Here is a 25,693-nt window from a genome sequence, read left to right as displayed (position 1 = left end):
GGACCCCTTCCGCCCCAGGTAGCGGGGCTGGGCCCCCCCCCCCCCCCGCCCTGGCATTGCCAGCTAACCACATCTGTCGCAGAGTGCCTGGGAAAAACGGTCAGGAGGTGCATTTAGTGAGGACGTGAGCGAAGGGTTTCTGCTGCATAGTCAGAAGGCCCTGATCAGGTTCCAACAGAAGAGTGGAGTAGGGTTACTTGTTTGGAGAGAAGGGGGCCTTATTCCGGCCTATCCGAATGACTTCACCTCTTCCAGATTCTTCCTTGCAGGGGCCCAGGTTATCTAGTGCAGTTCATTCATTTTACCAAATGTATGCAAAGTGATTTGCAAAACTTTAAATTTCCATGTAAATGTAAGCTGCAATTATTATTATTAATTTATTATTGTATCATACAGATGGAAAAAAAAAATGAAACCTGAAGAGGTTAAATGGCTTAGCCAGAGTCACCCAGGTGCCTATTCTGGGAATCAAACACAGATCCTCTTTAGTACTTTTCCCACTGGAAGTCAACTAGTTTTGACTTCTGGCATCTCAAGATTCTTCTTGAGTTCCTGGTTTAAGGGACATAGTAGTTCAGTGAATCACACTGGCAATTCATGTGTTTGGGGCTTTTTAAGCCCATACTCTCAAGTTATGATAGATTAACTTATTCACAGGAACCAAGAGGTCCCCTGGTCCTTTGGAAGTTGTTGACAGGTTCCCCCAGCCATGTTAATGTGGCTCAATTCACTTGCTTGTTTTAATTCCTGTTTGAAGGAAGGTAGTATGGTTTTGAAAGCCGAGGAGGAGAATTGATGAGGTATGGATCAACACAGTCACTTCCAGAGTTTGTTGCTGATTAATCAGCTCCCCCCTTTCCTTTCTCATGGCCTGTTTTTCCTCAAATCTTTCCAGATATTTCAAAGGTTGGTCTATTCTGCCTCCAGGTCAAAACCAGCTAGTGACTAAGGATGAGTCTCCAGTGGACTGCGGTTGCTACCTTCCTCTATGCAGAGGTCTTTGCTGTGCTGCTCCTCTGCGTTCCTTTCATTTCTCCCAAAAGGTACAGCCTATTCAGTGATCAACTTCAGGGCTCAAGGTGCCCTGACAATGAATTGTGCAATGCTGAGCCCCATGATCTATGTGTATAGCTTTGGTGGCTAATCGATAGGACTTTAGGAGTCAGGCCAGGCTGAAGCAAATAGAACTTGTTGGGAATGGGGTAGCTGGCTTCCCTAGTGTAATGAATCCGAGCTTTCCTGGGCATCAGTGTTGCTATTCTTAATAAAGGGAGGCAGAGCTATCTGTATGGGGCTTGAACTGCTTTTTATATTTTTTATATAAACCATTTTATATAAAGCATTTCACCTACATGAAATCCTACCAATTTCTCTCCCCTCCCCCATTCCCCTTTCACCTTTGGGTGTCTGCTGTGCATCCAGGTTCCTAGTGTAACTTGTTGAGGATGGAGGTGAACGTGGGAGGTTGGGGGTCCTTATGCAACCAACACACAAGGTGTCTAAGTTGATTCTTCTTAGTTGTATCTCTTACCTAAGACTTCTCCACAATTGTCAGTCTATTGGAATTAAGCAATTGTCTGTCCAAGTGTACAGACTCCCCAAACTGGAAAGTTGAGAAAGTAGCTCCGTTAAGAGTGGGATAATAAGGTAAAGCTAACGCTTGCTTAGACCAACTGGGGCCAAGAGGGACCCCAGGGTACTTTGAGTACCTCCAGCTTCTGTTTCTTTCTCTTTAGATGGCAGAAGATCTTTAAGTCCCGCCTGGTGCAACTGGTGGTGAGCTATGGTAACACCTTCTTTGTGGTTCTCATTGTTATCCTGGTGCTGCTTCTCATTGGTGAGTGACAAAGGTGTGGTTGTGGGCAGTATCCCAAATAAGAACCTCTCACAATTCCATTTCTTCCATTTGTCTAGTCTGCAACATTATGTAGCGCCCCCTTTCCCAAACTCTGCACACATCCTAGGCATCTGTCCTTTGATAGTCTTTGTAAACAGGGATGACACTATTGATCCAGGTATGCTTTACATGGTCTCCAAGATGCTTTGCCTTCTCATTAGTACCAGGTTCTAGCCACTGGTCCAACAGATCTGGACGCCAGGTTTGGGCAAGCTTCTCCTTGTAGTAACTAGGTTTTAGGTACAAAGGATTGAACCAGCTAGGCCCATAAAAGTTGCAAAGGTAAACAGTCCCACTGTTTTGTTTTGTTTTGTTTTGTTTTTTAATCCTTGAAGAGCCTATGGCGAGAGAAAGGCAGAAAAGGTGAATTTCCTAACAAAGAGTCAAGAAAAGCAATGAATGAGAGTAGAAAAAAAATTGGACTTGGGAATTGATGTTACAACGGGGACTAGAACCTAGATCTCTTAACCCACTTTGGGACTTGGGGCAAATCGTTCCCCACCTTGGGGTGAAGAAAATGCCACTGCTCCAAAAGAGCTTAAGACTTCTCTAACTGGTATCATGTTTCCCCGTTAGTCCAAGCAGGGAAGAACTCTATCCTATAACAATATTATGCCCCTATCGTACTTGTCTTCCTAGGGCTTAGCAGCTTAATTCACAGGACTCAAGGGGATGTGTCCAGGCAAGGTTGTTTCTTAGCAAGATGGGTGTGACACATCAGTTTTCAAGCATGTGTAATGCCAGCTGCTTGCATACCATACCCATGGCTATATGTGACACATTCACCTAGAAAAATTCTGGAAGGTAGCTGTTTTTAATCAGGGTGCTCTCACTACCAAGGCTTTGAGCCAGATAGTGACAAAAGAGTATCTCTGTATTGTCCTCAGGCCATTCTGAGGCCAGGAATTTTTGGAGTGGAAGGTGGGGTAGTTTCAGGGACTCTCCTCTCTATTCAGGGCTCCATCTAAATCCAGATGCCACATGTGCTCCTATTTTCTTGCCTCCATGTGTTTTTGGTTAGTGCAATGACCTGGAAATTCAAAACCACATGAACCAGGAATAGGACACAATCTCCATTCTAGGGGTTATTGGGGGTTTAGCAATTCTTGGATTATTGATTCCCAACTCTACTTCTATGATCACACCTTGATTGGATAGATATAGACAGTTTACTCGGCCTTCTTGTGTCTTTCGCATTCTCCCCCCACCCCTTTCCATTTGTCAATAATGACAGTTGAATTCTGAGCTATTTTTGCTCATACAGAAAAGTGTGTGACTACCTTCGCACGCGTGTGCGTGTGTGTGTGTGTGTGTGTTGGACAAGTAAACACAACTACGTCATTTCTTAGGTAGAAGACACAGAAGGGTTTCTAGCACCTCTCTCACTAGCAGGTTCGCTTTTGATCCAGTCAGACAGGAAGACAGGAATGGAGTCATAATAAGGGGTTAGATAAGCTTACTTTATTCTAGTCTAGTCTTCTCAAAGGAAGTTTGCTGATAATGGGAGCTCCAACTCCTATAGCATTACCTAACAACCCTTCTTGCAGGGGCCAGCGTGAAGGTGGGGCAACTACGCCATCTCAGTAGGGTCGGTCAATACCAGCACAACTTGTGCTCTCCTCTAAATCCCCTCAAGCCTCAGTAGGGGCTGGTTGAGGCAAACACACAGATTCCCCCTCCCAAGCCTTAATGGGGACCAATCAAGGCAAGTACAGCATTCAGCCTGCACATTCACCCCTATGGGAGTCCCCAGTCACTGACCAGTGCCCACTTGCTTTATAGGGCAACAGACAAAGAAGGCACATTGCCAGCAGTAGCCTCACAATTTTATATTACTTCACCCCTATATCTACCGATACTGCGAAGTAGAAACTGTTTTGAACCATCATCATGAGAATTCATATCTAACACTTGGGAAGTAGAGATTGTTATGGCTATGGATCTTGGAAAGAAAACTCTAAGAAAGAATAACAAATCCACTTTACACACACTAAGATTCACCTTACTTACTCTGTGTGTGTGTGTGTGTGTGTGTGTAAGTAAGTAAGTAAAGAAGGAAATGGCCAACCACTCCAGTATCTTTGCTAAGAAAACCCCAGATGGGATCACAAAGACTCAGATATGACTGAAATAGCTGTACAACAACAAAATACAACTATTTATTAATAGATATGTAATAATTGATGAGAGACAGGTCCAATCTGGGACTCCTACTTGTCTCAACCCTGACTACTGGATGAGAGCCCTTCCCTTTGCTTATGAAGTCAGTCGGAGGCTAGGTATGAAGAGAACAAAGTGGATAGGGGAGCCATTTATTGACAAATTACTTTGCGGGGCAGCTAGGTGGTGTAGTGGATAGAGCACTGGCCCTGGAGTCAGGAGGACCTGAGTTCAAATCCAGCCTCAGATATATAACACTTACTAGCTGTGTGACCCTGGGCAAGTCACTTAACTCCATTGCCTAGCCAAAAAAACAACAACAAACAGACAAATCCAAAAAAAGAAACAAATTACTTTGGGTTCTCGTTCCACCCTGCTGATACTTCTCAGCAAATTTAATTGGGTGCCTTAGGCAAGGGGAAGTAGTAGTAGGGAAAGATTAGAGAAAAGTAAGGCCATCTGGTAGAGGATGACGTGTGAAGTCCTTTGACTATTGGACTTCATTTTGGGGCTCTCATCCTTGTAACTTAGGCATTGCGTGGGTTTCTACAGAGTTACTCTGCAGATTGAGACAGGGATATCCAAGTATGGGGACTGTGTGATGAGGGGCAGTTAAGCACTCTAGATGCGATATGGAATGTTTGATTGTTCAGAAAGGCTTTTGGGCAGGGGTCAAGAAGACTTAGGTTTGGGGCAGCTAGGTAGAGCAGTGGATAGAGCACCACCCCTGAAGTCAGGAGGACCTGAATTCAAGTCTGGCCTCGGACCAAACACTTGACACTAGCTGTGTGATCCTGGGCAAGTCACTTAACCCCAATTGCCTAAAAAATGAAAAGAAAAAAAGAAGACCTAGGTTTAAGGCCTGCTTTTAACACATAGGCAGAGCTTAAGCTAGTCACTCAGCTCTACATGCTTCTAGGCAATTCTCTAAGAAAGGTCTAGACCAAAGGAAAAAATGAAAATTGTATACATTCTGCGACATTAATCAAAACTATACAAGTGAAAAGTAGGTAAATTTGGAAAGACTGGCAAAAGCCCTCTGGAGGAGAATTTTTTTTTTTTAAGGCAGTTGGGGTTAAGTGACTTGCCTAGGGTCACACAGCTAGTAAGTGTCAAGTGTTTGGTGTGAGGTCGGATTTGAACTCAGGTCCTCCTGACTTCGGGGCCGGTGCTCTATCCACTGCACCACCTAGCTGCCTGAGAATTTTTTTGATATGGTGAACAGGATTGCATTTGTAATTGACTTTTTTTTAAAACAACATGTTTTTGAGAGATGACCTCCATTTTTAAAAGAATATTTTCAATTATTTTTAACATTCATTTTTAAAATTTTTGAGTTCCAAATTCTCCATCCTTTCCGCCCCTCCCTTACCCATTGAGGAGGAAAGCAATATGATATCAATTATACATGTGAAGTTATTAAAAATATATTCCCATATTAGCAATATTTGGGGAAAAAAGGCAAGAAAAATAAAGAAAGTAAAAAAAGTCTGCTTCGATCTGCACCTGGAGTTCATCAGTTCTCTCTCAGAAGGTGGATAGATTTTTCATCATAGATCCTTTGGAACTTCATGACTCTCATTTTTAAAGTGGTACTCTAATGAGGTCCTCCTTCATTCTTAGGCAGACATCTTCTCTGTCTTCTCTCATGACCAGCCGACTGCCACTTTCCCCAAGATACAGTTCTGAAAGCATGACTAACTTAGTTTAAGGCTGGGCTTTTCCAGGTCAGACATGGGAAGAAGAAACCCCTACTGTTATTATCATCCTAGTCCTCATCCACAGTTAAAACATGTTTCTGATGGAATAGGCTTACCATCCTTGGGTGTAGATGGAGGTAAGGGAGAGGGAGTTACACGCTCTTTGGAAATTTAAGATTTCCCAGATACTTCAGTAGGGGGATTGGGAAGATATGTTTCTGGGCTGACTTTCCAGAAGATCTGTATCAAAGAGAGGTTCACTAAGATGAGTTCTGACGAGAAGACATTGGAACTTGAGTGAACTGGGACCAGCAAACAACCATCATGGCCTAACACTGCAGCCTCGACTCACTGTGGTGTGGTTGAGCCCCTTCCTGTGTTTCCTCTCGTGCTCCCCAACAGATGCTGTGCGGGAGATCAGGAAATATGATGACGTGACAGAGAAGGTGAACCTGCAGAATAACCCTGGGGCCATGGAACACTTCCACATGAAGTTGTTCCGAGCCCAGAGAAACCTCCACATCGCTGGCTTCTCTCTGCTGCTGTCTTTGTGAGTCTCCAGTATTTAGGAGGGTGGGGGCATGGAGGGAGGCCTGGAGCAGCTTATGTGATATGATTCCTTTCTGTATCATGTCACCAAAATCCACCAAGGGTGGCGGATTAGGGGAAAAGACGCTAGGAGACTTGGTCTCTTGTTGGGAGACTTGGTCTGGCCTTAAACTGAGGCTCTTTCTGGGGCTCAACCACAGGTCCAATCCCTTGAGTCCTCTTTTTCTAGGAGGCCAGATCAGGTCCTATTGCTTAGACAATAATGGGCTGTGTCTGTGTCTCCCAAAGATGAAGCACTTGGGCTAGGTGATATTAAAAATCCCTTCTAGTTCTAAGAGTGTGATTCCCTGTTTTGAGGAGAGAGAGTGCTCTGGACCTAACTGTAAGGTCCTAGTACAGCTCCAAATGTACTGAGTCTAACCTGGCTGCAGGAAGGAATAGAGGTGATTCCTGCCCTGAGGGAGCCCCCAAATAGAAACACACAAAGAAGTACCCACAATAGTTGTAAGCAGCTATGTAAACCCCTGTGTTGGGGTGGCCTGAGTGGAATGACTAGAGCTGTGTGGGATCACTTTGAGAAGTGGGAAGAATAAAGGCTGTAGAAGTGTTATCTTCCCAAGGTAGATACCGTACCCTCATCCTATGGGAAAAGTGCTGAGGCCTTAGAATAAACACCGTGTGGCGTTCATGCCTATGGCCAGTTGGCTCTGCCACTAAAATGTTTGGTCACTGGGATCCAGCAACAAATGGGTGCAGCAGATAAGAGGTGACTGATTCTTAGTTTGGCCAGTGAAATTTCTTTGGGGATTCAGGTCTGGTGTTGGCGACTGGTGGGCTGTACCTGGGTTGGTTGGCACAAAAGTCTGAAAGAGAGTGGTGCAGTCCAGCTTAAAGGGCAAAAGCCTCTGCCTCAGTGTCTGTAGCAGGCAGTTGACGTAGAGACAAGTCATTTGCTTTGGGAGTTTTTAGGGTGATCTCCTAAGGACTCTTAAATGCACTAGAAAATACTAACCCTAACATAAAAATAGGAGGAAGTATGGTGACGAGGGAACTCTTTCAGTGATTAGCAGGGATTAGAAGATTGCTTATTAAAGCCTTCTCCACACAGCTCTCCAAGCTCTGAAGCAGCTCTGGGGCCCATTGCCTTTAGGGCAACATGCAAACTCCTTTCTTGGGCATGTAAAAGCCTGTACTAATTAAGCCTCTGGCCTGTCCTTCATGTTCTCTATGGTCTAGCCAAATTAGCCCAAATTAGCTTTTTCCCGTACGTGACATTCCATCTTCCATTGCCTTTGCTTAGGCTGACATGTTTGCCCAAAATATACTTCCTCTTTACCTCTGACTCATCAAATTTTGTCTTCTTCATCCATGTTCTGCATTCTCTCCAGAAATCATTGTTTTTCCTTGCATATATTTGGATATTTTTCTGTTTATGTGTTGTCTTCTGTCCTCATTAGAACATAAGCTACTTGAAGTTTTGTTTTTGTCTTTGACTCTCCAGTGGCTGCCACTTGAAATGCTTGTTGGCTGAGTAGATAGGATGAAGAAATCATTTAGGAACAAGGTGTGGGGTGGAGAAGGAGATGGATAGAAACCAAAGTCAAGAGTTGTGGAGCAGAAGAGTGTGGTACAGGGGGGAGGTGAAGAAATAAACTCCCGAAACTAGGGAGGCTTTTCCCATAGACCTTTATCTGAACCCTCTCAGGAAAAAGAGACAGTGCTCCATGGCATAAGGGAGAGGCTTCATAGACACTACCAAATGGGAGGAATCCCATCACTGACACCAGCTAGAAGAGCTGTCCCTGTGATTCCCCTGCTGTAACTGTATGGGACTGATATGGCCAGTTGGAAATCAGACTCTTATTTTGGTAAACGTACCCAAGATGTGACAGAGAGCCCGAAGAGATTTACCCCACCAGCTGGCCTACTCCCCATTTCCAGTGATTTATGAGGGAATAGATAATACAACCAAAAGAAACCTGAAAGGATCTCTAAGAATAAAGAACTTCTGGGCAGCTAACTAAAGGACTTTAGGGATTGGGGGAGGAGGGAGGCACACAGGCATAAGTGATGCTTTCATCTCATTTCTTTTGAGAGTGGTAGCTTTGTAAGTGAAAAGATTGATAAGGAAAATAGATGACTAGATATTTAGATGCTATCAGGATTTATTTTTCAAAACCATGGTTTAAGCCAGGTAATAAAATGATAGCCTTTTGTCTAGGAACAGAATGTTTTTCACATAGACTAGGCAGACTTCTTTGGCCGGAGACTTGTTGATTTGATCAAGATTATTCACATCTGGGGTTACCCCCCCCCCCCTTTTTTTAGTTTAAATGATAAATGTAGATGTTAGGAAGATCTACTATAGTAGATGACTAGAGTAGAACAGTGAAATAGAACAGAGAAATGCCCAGTAATTCTCAGAAGAACATAACTGGGAGTTTAGGACTGACACACGCATCTGGATCATTGTTTAGGGGGAGCAAAGTGAGCTTAGTCTTTGGACAAGATGACAGATGATGAACTTTTGTGTTTCTGAGACCTACAACTGGAATACAGTAATAGAGGGGCCACCTACACAACAGCACGTAAGGGACGGTAGAAAAGGACTCTTGGTAGATTTCCACATAGATGTATAACTTGGCAAATGTGAAAGATGTGAGGGGAACAAGATATTACACAAAGCAGCGTCTTGGAAAGGAAAAAAGGAAAGACAAATTATTGTTAAGATATTCAAGTCAGTAAACATTTATTAAGTGCCTACTATGTGTCAGGTACTGTGCCAAGTTCAGGGGTGGGGGGGATACAAAAGTAGGCAAAAGATACTACCTTCCCTCAAGGAGCTTATAATCTAATGGATTATAACTGTTTGCAAACATCTGAAGGGCTGTCCTTTTAAGTAGAGCTCTGGACTTAAGACCTAGGTTTAAATCCTGTCTCTAATAACTTGATAACTCTGTAATCGTGGCCAAGCCACTTCCTTAAGCTTCAAGATCTTAATCTGTAAAATGGTACTAATGCTACTTGTAGTGTCCATTTCATAGAGTTGTGGGGTCCAAAGGATGTGCTATAGAAAGATAGGTTATTTTTCAGAGGTCAGAGCTAGAATGGAGTAGGTACAAGTCATGGGGAGATGGATTTTAGTTTGGAACTTCCTGTCTGTTGCTTTAAAAAAAAAAAAACAAAAACGAAATTGAAATGAACTATGAGGTAGCAAGTTTGCCAGACTCCAGAGGTTAAAGTAGCAACTCTTTGGTAACCACCAAGGGATTGAGTGACCTTAAGGGCCTTTCCAACCCTGCAGTTCTGAAGTTCTGAAAGTAGGAACTCATTGGGAGTGGGCTCTTCCTAGACAACTCATGGACCTACTGAGGTAGGAGCAAAAGGTGTAGTCAGAGCCTGGCTTATCAAAGTTTTCCCTGGTTGAGTCAGCAGGGCTGTACTCACTAATGGGAATTCCTAGTCCCATTCGTATCCCAGAATTCCAAGTGCCAAAAGGGATGTTTCTTCATGTCTTCTTCCTTGTGTTTTGAAGAAATGAGACTCAGAGAGGTCCAATAACTTAGTACCTCTAGGGTAGAGTTAGAGAACCCATGAGTTCTAAATCTTGCCCTAATAATGCCATAGTCTTAACCCCCAAGGGAGGAGCCAAGTCATTTCTCTAAGAGGCCTTGAATAAGCAGTAGCTGGAAGTGAGGAGTCTTAATGCTTCCAGCCACCTGGGTAAGAAATAGTCTTATAGATCCTGTGGGTGTCCTGATGTACAACATGTGATCTTTGCCCCCAGTTAGTTTAAAATAATAGATTATACTTATATAATACTTTCCTTAGAGCGGGGAAAGCAGTGCAAATTGTCCCCATTTTACAGATGGAGAAACTAGTTGAGAAGGGTAAGTAATTTCTTCAAATCCCAGCTTTTGCCATTTACAGGCCTCATGTCACCTCCAACTCAGGCTTTTGGACTCGAAATCCAAATTCGTTGTTGTTTTTAGCACGTTATATGGGCAGTAGAAAAAATGGGAGGCTCTGACTCGGGTTGGGGTGGGGGTGGGGGGTGGAGTCAGAACTAAGGCTCCTTTGGCCTGAGTACAGACTGCCAGCCCTGCAGCTATTTCTTTCCCCACCCTTTGCCCAGCCACTCTGGCTTCTGTTGCACTCATCATGCCACTCAGTTAGCACTATTTGCCACTCATTTGGCACTATGTGTAAAATCCTGGAGTCGGAAGAGGCTTTAGAGATCCTCCAGTGTGACCTACTCCACAAGGGAATCCTCGGCAGCATCCTGACAGGTGGTCATTTCGCCTCTGCATTAACACTTCTCCTGACAGCAAGCTTACAGCGATGTCAGTGTGAAAGTAGCTTTCCAGATTTGCTGGACATAAATTGAATAAGCAGACTGTCTCAGCAGTGTTAATGTTGAGCTTCACAGCCCAGGACCCTCGGGGGTGCCACAAGAGAATGACCATGTTGACAGATCAGTCTTCTAGGAAGCCACCCAATTGTGTGGTCATTTAACCCACACTTTTATTTTGTCTTTTTTTATTTTTTTAAACAAAGGAAATCAACTACGTCGAAATACAGTTATCAAAATATTTAAAAACAAGTTCGTGGACCCCATGTTGGTTAAGGTTTCTCATTCCCCACTGGCTAAAGTGGAGATCGTGTGCTATTAAAAACTCTTCACAACCTAGTTCCAACCTTTTTTAGCCTTATCTGACTTTTCTCCTTGAATGTTACAAGCTCTAGTCAAATTGGACTCTTTCCCTCAAATACATTACAGTTTTCCCCATTGCTGTGTATTTGCCCAAGATGGCCTCATCCCCAGTCTCTGGGCTCATGGTCATCCCTCAAGCTTCAGCTCAGCTCTTGTGGGAAGCCTTTTCTGATCATCATAGCCACGAGAGAACCCACACTTTTCCATCTTAGCCCCAAAGATCTAATGTGAGATTTTGTCATCTATCCTAGTCAAACTACACTTTGGCATTCTGCAACAGTATTTCAAGACTTAGGTCATCAGCCTAGTAATACTGTTGAAAAAGGAAATGAAGGTTAGTTTGATCTCCCTAAATTATGCTGGCACCTTGTGATCAGCAGTATATTTTTCCAAATGTCCAGACACCATCCATTTAATTATACTAGAATTCTGTTTGAAACCCAAATTAAGCACAACTGTTGATAGTTTACAAAATTCACCTGTTCACCTCCTTCCTCCACTCCCCACCATATGCTCATTTTCTGTCACCTCTCCAGTCTTACGTGGCAGCAGGGATCCCACCAATGTTTTCAATTTACCAGGAGGCCTGACAGTATATTGCAAGGTATTGCTGTTGTTTAGTCCCCAGCTTATGCACCCAGAGCATCACTTTTGTACTAAGAAGCTGTAGGACTACAAACCATGGTTGGAGTGGAATGGCTACTGAGAACCTCTTAGAGTAACTGGGGATTTTCAGTTTCTAGTAAACTGGATTTTAAATTGGCAACACTTTATAGGCACTTGGGTATAAGTTAGGTTTATCAAGGCCAAGAAAAAAATCAGACTGGGGCAGATGTCAGCGCTAAACTAAGGAGGGTGATTGGCCAGATTCACAGAGCCCAGTGCTTTTCTTTGTCTTTGGAATTAACTGCTTTTGAGTTGCTTCACCTTTGTTGCCCAGTGAAATTGTGATTTTTCTACTTCTAATGTGAGCCTTCACTCAATGCAAACTAACTTCCATAATTGTGCTGACTTTCTGACTAACCTAGGAAATAGTCTATAAACAGCCCAGATGTGTTTCTCTAACTGGGCTAAAAATAGTATTGTCATCTCTTGGTGAAGCTGCCAGGGACTCTTAGCAGGTATGGGATAGTTTTGTTTGTTTTCCCTTCCTCCAATACACATAGAATCTTAATGTTCTACCTGGCTCAGTAAGAGAACTGCTGAAGGCCAAGTGCTTTCACATGGGGAACTTATTCCCAATTCTAAGGTCTTAGTAACCTCTCTGTATGTGACAACATTCACTCAAAATGGAGGCATCCTGACTAGGGATGTGGTCTTCCATATCTGTCTTGCGGGTATTTCCCTGGCTACATTGGGTGGGCATTACCTCTGTTGACAGATTTCAATCCTTCTGTGCCGTAGTAGACAGTCTTCATGAGTTGTAAACAACCTTCTCTAGTTAGAGCCGAGCCTTTCCAAATTTAGCTAGACCTGGTACTCGGATGACTGTCTTCCCTTTGGTGATATAGATGGCTTTAACATAGCTTGAACAGATTTTCTATTCCTCAGACCTTAAAAGACAAGTCTATCTTTTCGAAGTGTGGATTGCCATCAAGTCCCCACTCAGGGCCTGGTTTCCTGTCTTCCTCCTTCTCATTTTGCTTTCTTTTCTACTGAAGACTCTCCTTCCCCCACCCCTCCCAAATGCTAAAAGGCCACTGATATGTCTGAATCCTGAGATGGAGCTCAGTCTTCCCTCATCCACATTTCTCGTATTCTCCCTGAGGTTCATTTATAATCTGGGTTAGGTTGGCTTATAAATCAGTCAGTAGTAGTTGATGCTTTCTTTTTCATTCTTCCTCCCACCCCTTGGCTTGGCACTTAAGATTCTTGGTTTAAAAGTTCCTGCCCTATAAATTTGACTAAAATACCTAGTAGGTCACTCCTACTTTCCCCATATTTTCACCCACTCCTCCTCAAAGTTCTCACCATGCCTTAGATTCAAACTTTTCCTGGGATCTGGTCAGATCATATACCTTTTCAAGTTCTTTTCTCGTGCCCTCAGTGCTACAGTTTCACCAGTGGGACTCCTTCCTTTCTCAGAATTTTTACCTCCATTGTTGTTGTCAAGTCATTTGTGTCTGACTCTTGGTGACGCCATGGACTACAGCATACCAATACTGTCCATGGGGTTTTCTTGGCAAAGATAATGGAGTAGTTTGTCTTTTCCTTTTCTAGTAGATTAAGGCAAAGAGAGGTTAAGTGATTTGCCCAGCATCACACAACTTTTAAGTGTCTGAGGCCAGATTTGGATTCATGTCTTCCTGATTCTAGGCCCAGCACTCTATCCAGTGAACCACCTAGCTGCCTTTTGCCTCCATTACCCTCCCCTGACCCCACCCCAAGCCCAATAAATACTGGCTAGATCTTTGTAAACCTTTCCCCCAGTTTTTGAAATCTGACAGTCCATTTGATATTCCCCAGTGCTATGCAAGTTTGTCTGCTAGAGGATTCCTAACAATCACTAGTTGCCAGATTTTCTGGAAGAAAAGAGGGTATAGTGTATCAATGACTATTAAGTCCAGATTTTTGTTAAAGATAGATGTCTTTGTTATCTACCTAGAATCATCTGATTGTCAAGTCTCCTTTGACAGTGGTGAGTGACCACTTATTGTCTTATTGTATCGAATTTTCTCTGGAACTATTTCTGGCTAAATCCAAATCTCATATTTTTAAAAAATGGATTTTTGTTATCTTTTGTTTAAACACCATCCACATTTCTCCATATGTATCCTTTCTCCTAAAGAATCATCCCTCATACAGAGAATAAAAAAGAGAGGGGAAAACCAGTTTAGCAAAACTAACCACAGGAAAAGTCTGTTATTATGTACAATGTTCCATACACCTTCCCCTACCTATGCAAAGGACCCCAAAGAGGAGGGTATAAGTAGGTACCTTTTGTCTTTACTTTGGGGCCAAATTTGGTCAGTTTAATTTCCCAGCATTAAGCTTTTTGATTATTACATTGTTCTGCCCATTTACGTTGTAGTCAGTGTATGTATTTCTTTCCTGGTTCTGCTTACTTCACTTTGCTCTATATTCACTAGTATAAACCTTTAAAGGTCGAGTCAGAAGTTTGGTTCTTTTTTGGAAGGTGGTCTTGGATTTTTGCCTAGATCCGTAATTGCTTTTTTCAGAACTGCATGGATTCTTCTTCCCTTGGAATTTGTGGCAACTTTATTGTCTACCCACATGAATGTAAGAAGATGTGGGGCCAAAAGCCATTCTTTCGTAGATAAGTGGGTCAAAGGATATGAGCAAAGTGTTCTCAAAAGAAGAATTGGGACCTGTTAACAATCATGTGAAAGAATGCACCAAATCACTAATAATAAGAGAAATGCACATCAACACAACCTCACACTCAGCAAATTGGCAAAGATGACAAAAGATGGCAGTAGTCAATGCTGGAGGGGAAGTGGAAAGATAGGCACACTGTTGGTGGAACTGTGAATCAGTACAACCATTTGGGAAAGCAGTTTGGAACTATGCAAATAAAGTGATAAAAGTATGTCCATACTCTGACCCAGAGACTCCACTACTAGGCTCATACTGCAAAAAGGTCATTACTAAGAAGAAAGGTCCCATATACACCAAAACATTCATAGCATTTTTTGTGGTAGCAAAGAATTGGAGAAAAAGTGGATATCCATTGTTGGGGAACCGGCTAAGCAAACTGTGGTACGTGAATGTAATGGAATATTACTGTGCTATAAGAAATGACAAATATGGGGGCAACTAGGTGGCTCAGTGGATAGAATACCCGCCCTGGAATCAGGAGGACCTGAGTTCAAATCTGACCTGAGACACATAACACTCTCTAGCTGTGTGACCCTGGGCAAGTCACTTAATCCCATTGCCCAGTCCAAAAAAAAAAAAAAGAAAAAGAAAAGAAATGACAAATACGATGACCACAGAGAAGCACAGAAAGACTCACATGAAAAACTGTTGCAGAGTGAAGTACTCAGAGCCAAGAAAACAGCATACATAATGACTACAACCGAGTAAATGAAAACAACTACCACAAAAGTGAATGCTGCAAAATTACAAAGAACAAGCATGCCCCCAAAGAAGAGATACGAGGCCCACCTGTGTAGAACATGCATATATATTTTTAGACTTTTTTTGATGTATTGACCTGTCTTGCTGGTTATTTTCCTCTTTCTTTAAAAGTATTTGTTACATGGAACGGCTCTCTGGGAGGGGAAGTGATACTGGGGGAAATTTTGTTGGTATAAAAGAACATGATAACAGTACAATTGATTTTTTTAAAAGACATGGAGCATTATATCCTCTAGATGTACAGGAAACTCATGATGGCAATTTTTTAGATCTACTTTCCTCTGCTTACACTGGCTGATCATATTATGGGTTTCCATGGCCTCACCTGTTTTACTTCTTAGTGGCATCCATTTCTGGGAAAGCAACATAGTCCCTTGAAGGAATGAATTTCCTGGGTTGAGGTTAACGCTGTCTGTCAGTTATTCTCTTAGGGGGTGAGGGGAAGGGGCAGGCAGGTTCTTCTAGAGACTTTGTTTTTACATTTACGTTTTTATACCAATCTGTCTTAAGCCACATAATACATTCTTCTAAAGATGTTCTATTTTATGTTTCCCTCCTTCCTTTTTTCCTACTGACCCGTTCCCTTGTAATAGGTAAGTATAATCAAACAAAAATCAATACATTGGCCAGATCCAAATATCTAGACCGCTCTCTGGAGAGGTGGGAGGAACACCGTCAGTTTTTGGAAGTCATCCTTGGCCACTGCATTGATCAGAGTTGGGAAGTCTTTACTTTTTTTTTTCCTTTAAATGATTTGGTCTTATGTAAATCTTCCTGCTTCTGCTTATTGCACTCTGTGTTAGTTCATTAGAGTCTCCCCAAGTTTCTCTGAATTGTTCATATTCATAATATTGTCTTATATTCATGCCACAATTTGTTTAGCCATTTACCAGTTCTTTGCTACTACCCAAAGTGCTGCTCTAAATACTTTTGTGTATTTATAGGACCTTTCCCTCTATCTTTGACCTCCTAGGGGAATATTCCTAGTAATACTATTGCTGTGTCAAAGGGTATGTGATGACTTTTGAGTATAATTTCAGTTTGTTTTCTAGAATTGTAGACCAATTCACAGTTTTACCAACGAGCATATCAATGCTTCTGTCTTTCCATATCCCCTCCAACATTTTGTCATTCTCACCTTTGGCACTCTTGGATGTGTGAGGTAAGAGTTGTTTTAATTTATATAGGGTATTAGAAAAGTCAGTGCAGTTTCTTCCTTATCTTAAAACTGCACTAACTTTTGTAATACTTTGTGTAAATTAAAACAATGCTTTACTTCACATCCAAGAGTGCCAAAAAAGACAAAAGCTGAGAAGCTTTAAGCTTTCTTCACTTAAAATTGCACTAAGTTGTTGGGACCCCCTGTATTTTTCTTATTCGTGCTTTGAAACATTTTTTTTTCATATGACTGTCGATAGTTTGGATCTTTTCCTTTGAGAATTGCCTATTTGTGACCTTTGACCACTCATCCGTTGGGAATGATATCTTAATATTTCAAATTTCCTCTATTGTGACAGAAATATATCAACCAAAAGCCAATAGTTAAGTGATCAAAGGGTATAAACAGATAGTTCTCAGAAGAATTGCAAACTATTAACAGCCATATGAAAGAATTCACCAAATCACTAAGAATTAAGAGAAATGCAATCAAAACAACCTTGAGGTTTTACCTCACACTCCACAAATTGACAAAGATAATAAAAGATGGGGATAATCAATGTTGGGGGAAGTGTGGAAAGATACACACTCATACATTGTTGGTGGAACTGTGAAATAGAACAACAAATTTAAAGGGGGAAAAACCAATCAGTACATTGCATATGCAATGTTCAAACCTTTGAACAGTACGCTTAGCACCACCATCACCACCCCACCTCCTCCACAAAAGGAACAGGCAGAGATCATATCTCTTTGGGACCAAGATTTTTTTCTAACATTCGTCTTCAGTTCTTTTGTGGTTCTATTTACTTTGATGTAATAGTTAATATTGTTTACTTTGTTCTGCTTACTTTGCATCAGTTCTTGTAAGTCTTTTCATGCTTCTCTGTATCATTATATTCATCATAGTAATATTCCATTAACATTTCTGTACTACAGTTTGTTTATCCATTCCCCTAGTGATGAGCATCAACTTTATTTCCTCTTTGCTATCTCAAAAAGTGCTGCTGTAAATATGTTGATATGTATATGGAGCTTTTTTTTTTTTTTTAATCAATGTCCTCCTTGGTATGTAAACCTAATAGTGGAGTCTCTGGGTCAAAGGGTATGAACAAACTTTGTCATTTTATTTGCATAGTTCCACATTGCTTTCCAAAATGGTTGTATTGACTACTAGTTCCACCTACTGTATATCGGTGTGCCTAATTTTCACATTGCTACCAACATTGATTATTGCCATTTTTGTCATCTTTACCGTTTTACAGGGTGTGAGGTGAAACCACAGGGTTGTTTTGATTTTTGTTTCTTAAATTATTAGTGATTTGGAACATTACTTCATGTGGTTGCTAATAGCTTGCAATTCTTTTGAGAATACTTTTTTCATAAACTTTGACCCAGTTATCTATTAAGAATAACTTTTGGTCTTAATTTTTTTTTTTTTTTAAGAAAATAGGTTTTTGGGCAGCTAGGTGGTGCAGTGAATAGAGCTCCAGCCTTAGAGTCAGTAGGACCTGAGTTCAAATGCCGCCTCAGACACTTGACACTTAGTAGCTGTATGGCCCTGGGCAAGTCACTTAACCCCAATTGCCTTGCCGAAAAAAAAAAAAGAAAATAGGTTTTTATTGCTATTTTATTTTTTATATAACCAGAATTTCTCCCAGTATCCTTCCTTTTCTCCCCTCCCAAAGAGCCATCTTATATATAACAAATAATATTTTTAATGGAAAAAGAAAAGTGAGAGGAAAAAGAGAAAAAAAACCTATCAAGATCGGTCAATACATCAAAAAAGTCTAAAAATATATGCAGGTGGGCCTCCTATTTCTGTAGAGGAGTGAGGTGGGGATGTCTTCTTGTATCTCTTCTTTGGGGGCATGCTTGTTCTTTGTAATTTTGCAACATTCACTTTTGATTGTTTTGTGGTAGTTGTTTTCATTTACTCTGTTGTAGCCATCGTACATGCTGTTTTCTTGGTTCTGAGTACTTCACTCTGCATCAGTTTTTCATGCGAGTCTTTCTGTGCTTCTGTGGTCATCATATTCATCATTTCTTGCAGCACAGTAATATTCCATTACATTCATGTACCACAGTTTGTTTAGCTGTTTCCCCAACAATAAATGTTTTGGTGTATATGGGACCTTTCTTCTTGGCAATAACCTTTTTGCAGTATGAGCCCAATAGTGGAGTCTCTGGGTCAGAGTATGGACATACTTTTATCACTTTATTTGCATAGTTCCAGATTGCTTTCCCAAATGGTTGAACTGATTCATATTTACACCAACAGTGTGCCTATCTTTCCACTTCCCCTCCAGCATTGACTACTGCCATCTTTTGTCATCTTTGCCAATTTGCTGAGTGTGAGGTTGTGTTGATGTGCATTTCTCTTATTATTAGTGATTTGGTGCATTCTTTCACATGATTGTTAACAGTTCTCAGTTCTTCTTTTGAGAACACTTTGCTCATATTCTTTGACCCACTTATCTATGAGGGAATGGCTTTTGATCTTATGGATACCTTATATGAGAAATTACTGTTACTTGAGAAATTTAACACAAAGATTTTATTTCCCATTCTCCCACTTCCTTCTTAGCCTAGATGCATTAATTTTGTTTGTAAATTTTCAGTTACATGTAATCAAAAGGATCTATTTTATCTTTTATAATTTCCTCTATCCCTTGTTTTGATGAAGAACACGTCAGCTGTTCATAACTCTGAAAGCCATTTATCATCTGCTTCTCTTCTAATTTTTTATGGGTTTTTAAAAAAATATTTAGCTCATGTATCCATTTGTAGTTTATGGTGGTGTGTGGTGTAAAATGGCGCTTTAAACCAAATTGCTGGGGAAATTGCAAATCAGTCTAATAGCAGTTTTTGTCACATTGGGAGGTTTTACTTTCCTGGAGAATTCCCTGTGCTACATCTTTGGACTTGCTTAATATTAAAGTTCTTCATTTCTTTGAAAATGAATCTATGACCCAATCTTTGGTTCATCCTTTACAAAGGTGGTACCTAGTCTGTCCTGAAGGAAGTTATATTCTGTTGGATATAATCCTTTGCTCTGGCTTCAGGTTCCCCTCTAAAGTGCCAAGTACGCCCAATAGTTTTGGATCCCATCATTTCTCCTAAATTTTTGAAATGCATCCTTTCTACTAGTATAGGACAGGAATCATGGAGCTTCCCTAGTGCTCAAATACAGATCTGCAACCTAAAAATAGACTCTATTAAAATTGTTAAAAAGCACACCTTTATTAAGTCCCTTTTGTCTATATAACTACACTAGGTATAGGATACGAAGATGACTTGATGTCTTGGCAAGAAGCTGATAGTCTATTAAGAACATAAGATGTATATAAATTACTGTTGAAATGCAAATTATAATGTTATCTGTTTATATGGAGGCCTGATAAAGGAGGGTTAGAAGTGTGGGCCCTGGGTGAGTGATTGAAGGCAAAGGGCACGGCCCCCTGCCTGGACCAAGTAAGCTCCTCTGTTGTCCAGTAGGTGGCACTCTAGTAACAAGTTTTGCCTGAATGGTGTAGAATGGTTATTGGTGGTTAGGAAGCCAAATACATTCTCCTCCAACAAAGAGAAACAGGGTGCTTGAGTGGAAATGAGGGGAGTTTTGGTGAGGAAGAAAGCCAGGCATGGGCCCTAGGTTTGGGGAGAGCAGATTTCAAAGGTATCAGAGATAGGGAGGATACTGTGGTCTAAAATTCCATTGAGGAAGTAGGCCAGGAGGGGTGGGGAGCTCTCAAGAAAGAGGGTTTTTTCATGTGAAGAAGGAAAAGGAATCTCTCTGAAGAGACCGATGTGGATGCACAGGGAAATCACCCAACTTAGATTTTTAAAAAGCATGTATAGTAAGGGCAGGTTACCAAGAAGGAATACCACAGTGTGCTGTAGTCCTATGGGTGAGCTCAGGCCCCAAAGGAGTGGGGGTGGGGCCTGGTTTTTAAGGCTATAGGGAAAAGAATAAATTTCTTACAAAATGAAGGGCTTATGCTAGGATCAGGGGTTCTTAAGCTAGGGGCCCTGACTTTTTTAAAACAGATTTTCAAAACTGTATTTCAGTATATTTGTTTTCCTTTGTAAACTTGTGTGTTTTATAACATGTCGCTGAGAAGGGGTCCCTAGGCTTTACCAACCTGCCCAAGGGGCCCATGACTCAAGAAAGGTTAGGAAGCCCTAGATCAGGTGGTCTATGAGGTCCCTCTAGCTCTTCTGTGATTCTGGTGGCTTAGATCCAGCCCAGAGGCAGGGGAGTAGTGACCTGGTCACACCACCTCCAGGGGTATTGTGTTCAGTTTGGGATCTAAGATGATAGAAGGCTGTTGGTGAAGCTGGAACTTGTCCAAAGGAGCATAACCAGGATGGTAAGGGCCTCAAGTTCATGCCCAGTGAGGATTGGTTGAAGGAACTGAGGGTGAACAAGAGTTGACTTAACAAAGGCTGTGAGAGCCCTTTAAATACTTATTGCTAGCTGTCATGGAAGAGGGATTAGCCTTTTACCACTTGACTTCAGAGGGCGAAACTTGGAGCAATGAGGGAAAGCTTCAAAGAGGCAAATTCAGGCTCATTTGAGCTGCCCCACAGTGCTGCCTCCAGAGGATGGATGCTCCCTCCTCTCATGGAGGCTTGCAGTAAAGGCCAAAGGACAGCTTGGTGCAGGTATTGTACAAAAGTTCCTTTTTTCAGAGAAGACTGGTTGGGTTAGATAACCACCCCATTGGGCCATTTTGCTACAAGTGAGGTAGGACCGCCTCTTGAGGAACTGGGGACCAGCCTTCCCTGAGAGAGGAAGCTGCCACTCCCCTAGCCCTGACTTGGAGCTAAGCCCTCAGAATCACAATAGAGCTAGAAGGACCTCAAGGATCATCTAGTTTAGGACTTCCTAACCTTTCTTAGGTCATGGACCCCTTTTGGCAGGTTGGTGAAGCCGAGGGAGCCCTTCTCAGAATGTTTTTAAATGCATAAAATACATAGGATTAAAAAAGAAACTAATTATATTGAATTTTTTTTTTTAATTCACTGACCCCAGATTAAGAACCACTGATCTACTGTAAACCTTTCAGTTTGTAATTTGATATGCAGGGGCCTGTGCTTGACAGATAGGGAGATAGAAAGCAAACAAGATGCAGTCCTTAACCCTGAAGGAATTTAAAACTTAGTAGAAGTAACCTCTGTGTAGTCTTAGTATGTAATTAGTGTGACTTAGTATGAATTAAAATGTATAAGTACATGAAAGAGAGAGAGGTAGAAGTGTTAGGTTTTTCTGAAGAGGTAGAAGTTGAAAGCCCTTAAAAGAAGGGCTTGAATCTCAACAAGGAGAAATTTGGTTGGGAGGGCTGCATTGGAGGTGGATGAGGGCGTGCCTGAGCAGAGTGAGGATTTGGAAGCAGTGAGTGCAGAGTTGGAATGGCCTGTTGCAGTAGTTTAGATGAGAAATGGGGTAGAGCACCGGCCCTGAAGTCAGGAGTACCTAAGTTCAAATCTGGCCTCAGACCAAACACTTGACACTTACTAGCCGTGTGATCCTGGGCAAGTCACTTAACCCCAATGCCTAACCAAAAAAAAAAACCAAAAACAAATGGGGGGGGCGGCCAAGCTAGGGTCATAGTTCATGGGAATGAAGAGGATGAAGTTGGGAGGGATGACAGAGTCAGCAGGGCTCATCATCTGGCTGGATTGGGGATTGGAAGAGAGGAAAGAAGGGTTCAAGGGTGACTGAGTTTGAAGTGACTAAGAGAATGGTGATACCACAGACAGAAAAAGGACTACAGACAGGACCTACGCCCTTACCTAAGGTCAGGCACCAAGAAAGTCGGGCATACGAGTTCTCCCAGGGAAAAGAGAAAAGCTTTACTCATCATTCCTCCTGCTTGCTTTCAAGTCTTTTCTCCCCTTTTCTTCTTTGGAGGAAGCTAAAATGCAGTGGTTTGTGAAGAGTCCACTTGGCAGTGACCCCCTCACTACTCCCTCCCCTCCCCTCTCTGGTTTCACTTGGGCCCCATGTTCTCCTTTGGAGCATGCCTGGGGACCTCTTTTCTCATCCTTAATTCCTGGTGCCACCCAGAGTAAAATTCAAATAACAAAAGCAAAAACTTGAGGCTGTAGGGCTTGTCTCCTGCTTTTCATAGTGGATGTTTGCATCTGGTCCAGTTGTTTTTGTGTTTTTGTTTTTGTTTGTTTTTTGTTTTTATCTGGCTCAGGGCCTACAGGCTGGTGTTGTATTGGGCCTTTTAGGTAAATGTACAGATATTATTTAGGGCCATCTCCAGTTGTCCACTGGGCCCAGATGGCTCTGGAGGAGAAAGTGAGGCTGGTGACCTTGCACAGCCCTCCCTTATTTAAATCCAGTTCACTTGCAAGTCATGGCTTCATCTTCCTGATGTCATGGTCCTCTTTGAGAACGAATGACAAACAACAAGCTGTGAGTAGTCCAAGCTGCCTCACTGGGGACCCAACTGGCCAGTTCTAGTTTGGCAATTCAGCTTATCCTCTCCTATCCCCCTTCCCTTCATCTTTTTCCCTCTCCCTCTGTCCACATGGCATGCCCTTGCCTATAGGTACTCTGCCCAAAGGAATGTAAATTTTGATGGCTGAAACCCAGCAAGATATCTTGGTGTTTGCTTGCTAGATTTCTTTCTTAAAGACCATGCCTTAAACCCAGTTCACTTTGGCTCTCATTGATTGGCCAACAATAGGTCCCAGCCCAACCACCACTTAGTGGTCATTGTTTGGGTCCTGGTGGCTCAGAATGTATATAAATAGTAAATGTTTCTGTTTTGGCCAGAAACTCTGAGGGTTGTCCCCTTCCTATTGATTTTTTTTTATTAGATAAAAGGGGCCATTCCTTAGCTCACTTAGCTTTAATCACTGAATGGGTGTTGCCTCAGAGTCAAAGTGACAACTCTGAAAGACCTTAGTTAAGTAAGGCCAAAGTCTCCCACTGCATCTGGGGCCATCTCCAGTTGTCCTGATCTATATCTTGTCACCGGACCCAAATAGTTCCAGAGGAGAAAGTGAAGTTGGTGACCTTGCACAGCCTTCCCTCACTCAAATCCAATTCACTTGCAAGTCATGGTATCACCTTCATGATGCCCTCAAGAAAGAAGGACAAACAACAATAACAGCAGATGTTATCAACCAACTTTCTGTTGTTGGCTTCTTCCAGTTTGTACATTGGAAAAGGTGGCTATATTGGGACACCCCCTTTCCCCCTTAGTGTCTCCATCTGTAAAATTGGGGCCGGACTGGAGAACTACTCACCCAACAGCCAGTAAGCACTTACTGTGTAGTGGCAGACATTGTGTGTGCCCCTCTCCCCAGGGTGTATTGGGGAATGGAACCTCCAAACAAGTTAAGTGCAGAGGACAGCCAGAGGGACTAGAAAGATTCCCTTTGAGAAGTGTCCCAGCTGAGCCTGGCTGGAAGCTCCAGATTCTAAGGAGCGGAGGTGGAAGGAGGGAGTACATTTCCGGGGAACTTGCCTCTATACAGAGGCATGGAGAAGAGGGGTGGAATGTTTGGGAACTAGCAAGTTGGCCAGTCGAGCTGAACAGAGTACAAGAAAAGGAGTCATGGGAAACAAGTCTGCAAAAGTATGTTGGAGCCCAATTGTGAAGGGCACAAAGAGCTTGCATTTTGTCCTGTGGGTATTAGGGAGCCCTTAGGGATCTTGAAGTAGAAGACTGATGTGATTGAATCTGTACTTTGGCAGCTGTGTGGGGAATGGATTAGAGAGGAGAGAAACTGGAGGCAGGGAGCCCAAAGAGGAGGCTGTTACTATAGTCCAGGTGAGAGGTGATGGGGTCCTGAGCTAAGGGGAGCATACATTGAGACTTGGTGGTGGGGGTAGACTTGATAAAGCTTGGCAACTGATTAGATGTGGGGGGGCGACAGGGAATCAAGAGTCAAGGAAGACTCCTAGATTGTAAACCTGGTTGACTGGGTGGTGTCCATAACAGAAATAGGGAAGTTTGGGGGAGGGTTAGAGATGAGACATCCCCATGGTCGTTGATGGTGTAGGATTGGCATTTAGAAGAGAGATTAGGGCTGGCTGTGTGGGTTTTGAAGTCATCCCCATAGAGCTCCATGGGGTTCAACAAGGGAGGAAATGAAGAGGAGGCCCAGGAGAGAGCCTTGAGGGCACCCCCTGGGGTTGGGAGGTGGGTGATGGTCCAGGGAAAGAGACAGATAAGGAACAGTTGGGTAATGGGAGAACCAGATGAAGATTGTTGTGGAAGATGGGGGAAGGAGTGGTTGACAGCAGCAGAAGCAATGTCAAAGAGAAAGAAGATGGAGAAAGGCTCTTGGACTTGCTGGTCACCTTGGGGAGAACAGCTTCTTCACCTCCACTTTGCAGCCCCTGGCTATCATAAAGATAACGTTTTCCATGAGTTTAGTTGTGGAATAGAAGAGAGAGGTGGATGATAACTTAAGGGCATGGCAGAGTTGAGTCAAGGAGACCAAAACATGCTTGAAGGCAGTGGGAATTAGTGGTAGGCTACAGGGCAAGGTTGGGGACTTGAGGGGGTGGGCAGTCAACTTTTGTGTGGCTTAAAGTTTGCAAAGCACTTTGCATAGATAAGAGATCAGGAGCCCGAGTATGAAGGTTGGCCTTGGCAAGATGTAGGGTTCTGTCTTCCTCCGACCAAAAAGAGGAGAGTAGAGGGCTAGGGAGAGGGACTTGGAGGTGGCTGATGGCGAATAACCTTGATTTTTCTGGTAAAGTTGGAGGCCTCTGGTGAGAGGGATGGTAGAGAGAGCCTGAGACACCCTCCACTTCTCAACTTGCCCCTTTCGAGTGAAGGGTTGCAGGTGGTCCTGGTTTGGCTCATCAAGGGACAGGGAAGGAGCTAGATGGGAATTCTTGGGGTTCAGATTGCATGCTGTCGCCTAGCGCATGTCAGGCCTGCTCTTGCCCTGCTCCAGTGATGACAGGAGGAAGGAGGCGGCGGTAGTGAAGAACTAGGCTCCTTCTGCTCTTATTGACCTGCTGGTTGGCCTCCCCTAGCCTGGGTCCAGCCTCTCGACAATGCAGCTTTGGCTACTCACCTTCTTGAACACTTCTCATGTCAGCCACTTGTCTAGGACGGGGAGGGAAGTGCTGTCTGTGCTCACCATCTTGAGCTCCAAGGTCCTTCAGTACCCACTGGTTCCCATCTTTGCCACCAGATGGCACTCTGAAGTCCCAGAAGGGGTGGTCCTCCAGACCTGGCGTCATCCTCCCCTCTGCGCTGGAGCCCCAGAGGGCTTTGTGCTGGCAGGAGAGGGGGGGCCGATCTGACTCAGACCTGCCTGCCTTTCCAATCCTTGTGGTCCCCATCTCTCTCTTGTCTCCACTGCGCCTCCCCCCCCCTCCCCCCCCCCCCCCCCCCGGTTCCCCCCCCCCCGCCTCTTTGTATGTACCGCGCG

At 42.9% G+C, this 25,693-nt stretch overlaps 1 protein-coding gene across 2 annotated transcripts in view; it reads left to right on the top strand.

The window, feature by feature from the left end:
- Window positions 1-25,693, top strand: part of BCAP31 (B cell receptor associated protein 31) — a 34,452-nt gene that overhangs the window by 699 nt on the left and 8,060 nt on the right. Inside the window, exons 2-4 of one of the 2 annotated variants that reach the window (XM_027845776.1) lie at window positions 928-1,043; window positions 1,737-1,837; window positions 6,160-6,307. In XM_027845776.1, the coding sequence (XP_027701577.1) occupies window positions 952-1,043; window positions 1,737-1,837; window positions 6,160-6,307 (341 nt within the window). In that variant the 5' untranslated portion in view covers window positions 928-951. Of the gene's footprint in view, window positions 1-895; window positions 1,044-1,736; window positions 1,838-6,159; window positions 6,308-25,693 lie in introns of both variants that reach the window. The other variant, XM_027845775.1, reaches the window with a different exon arrangement.

This window comes from Vombatus ursinus, unplaced genomic scaffold, assembly GCF_900497805.2.
Source record: "Vombatus ursinus unplaced genomic scaffold, bare-nosed wombat genome assembly UNPS02015024.1, whole genome shotgun sequence".
In the NCBI taxonomy this organism is placed as follows: Eukaryota; Metazoa; Chordata; class Mammalia; order Diprotodontia; family Vombatidae; genus Vombatus; species Vombatus ursinus.
The sequence above is the reverse complement of the archived record's forward strand: the minus strand, read 5'-3'. Positions and strand labels throughout refer to the sequence as shown.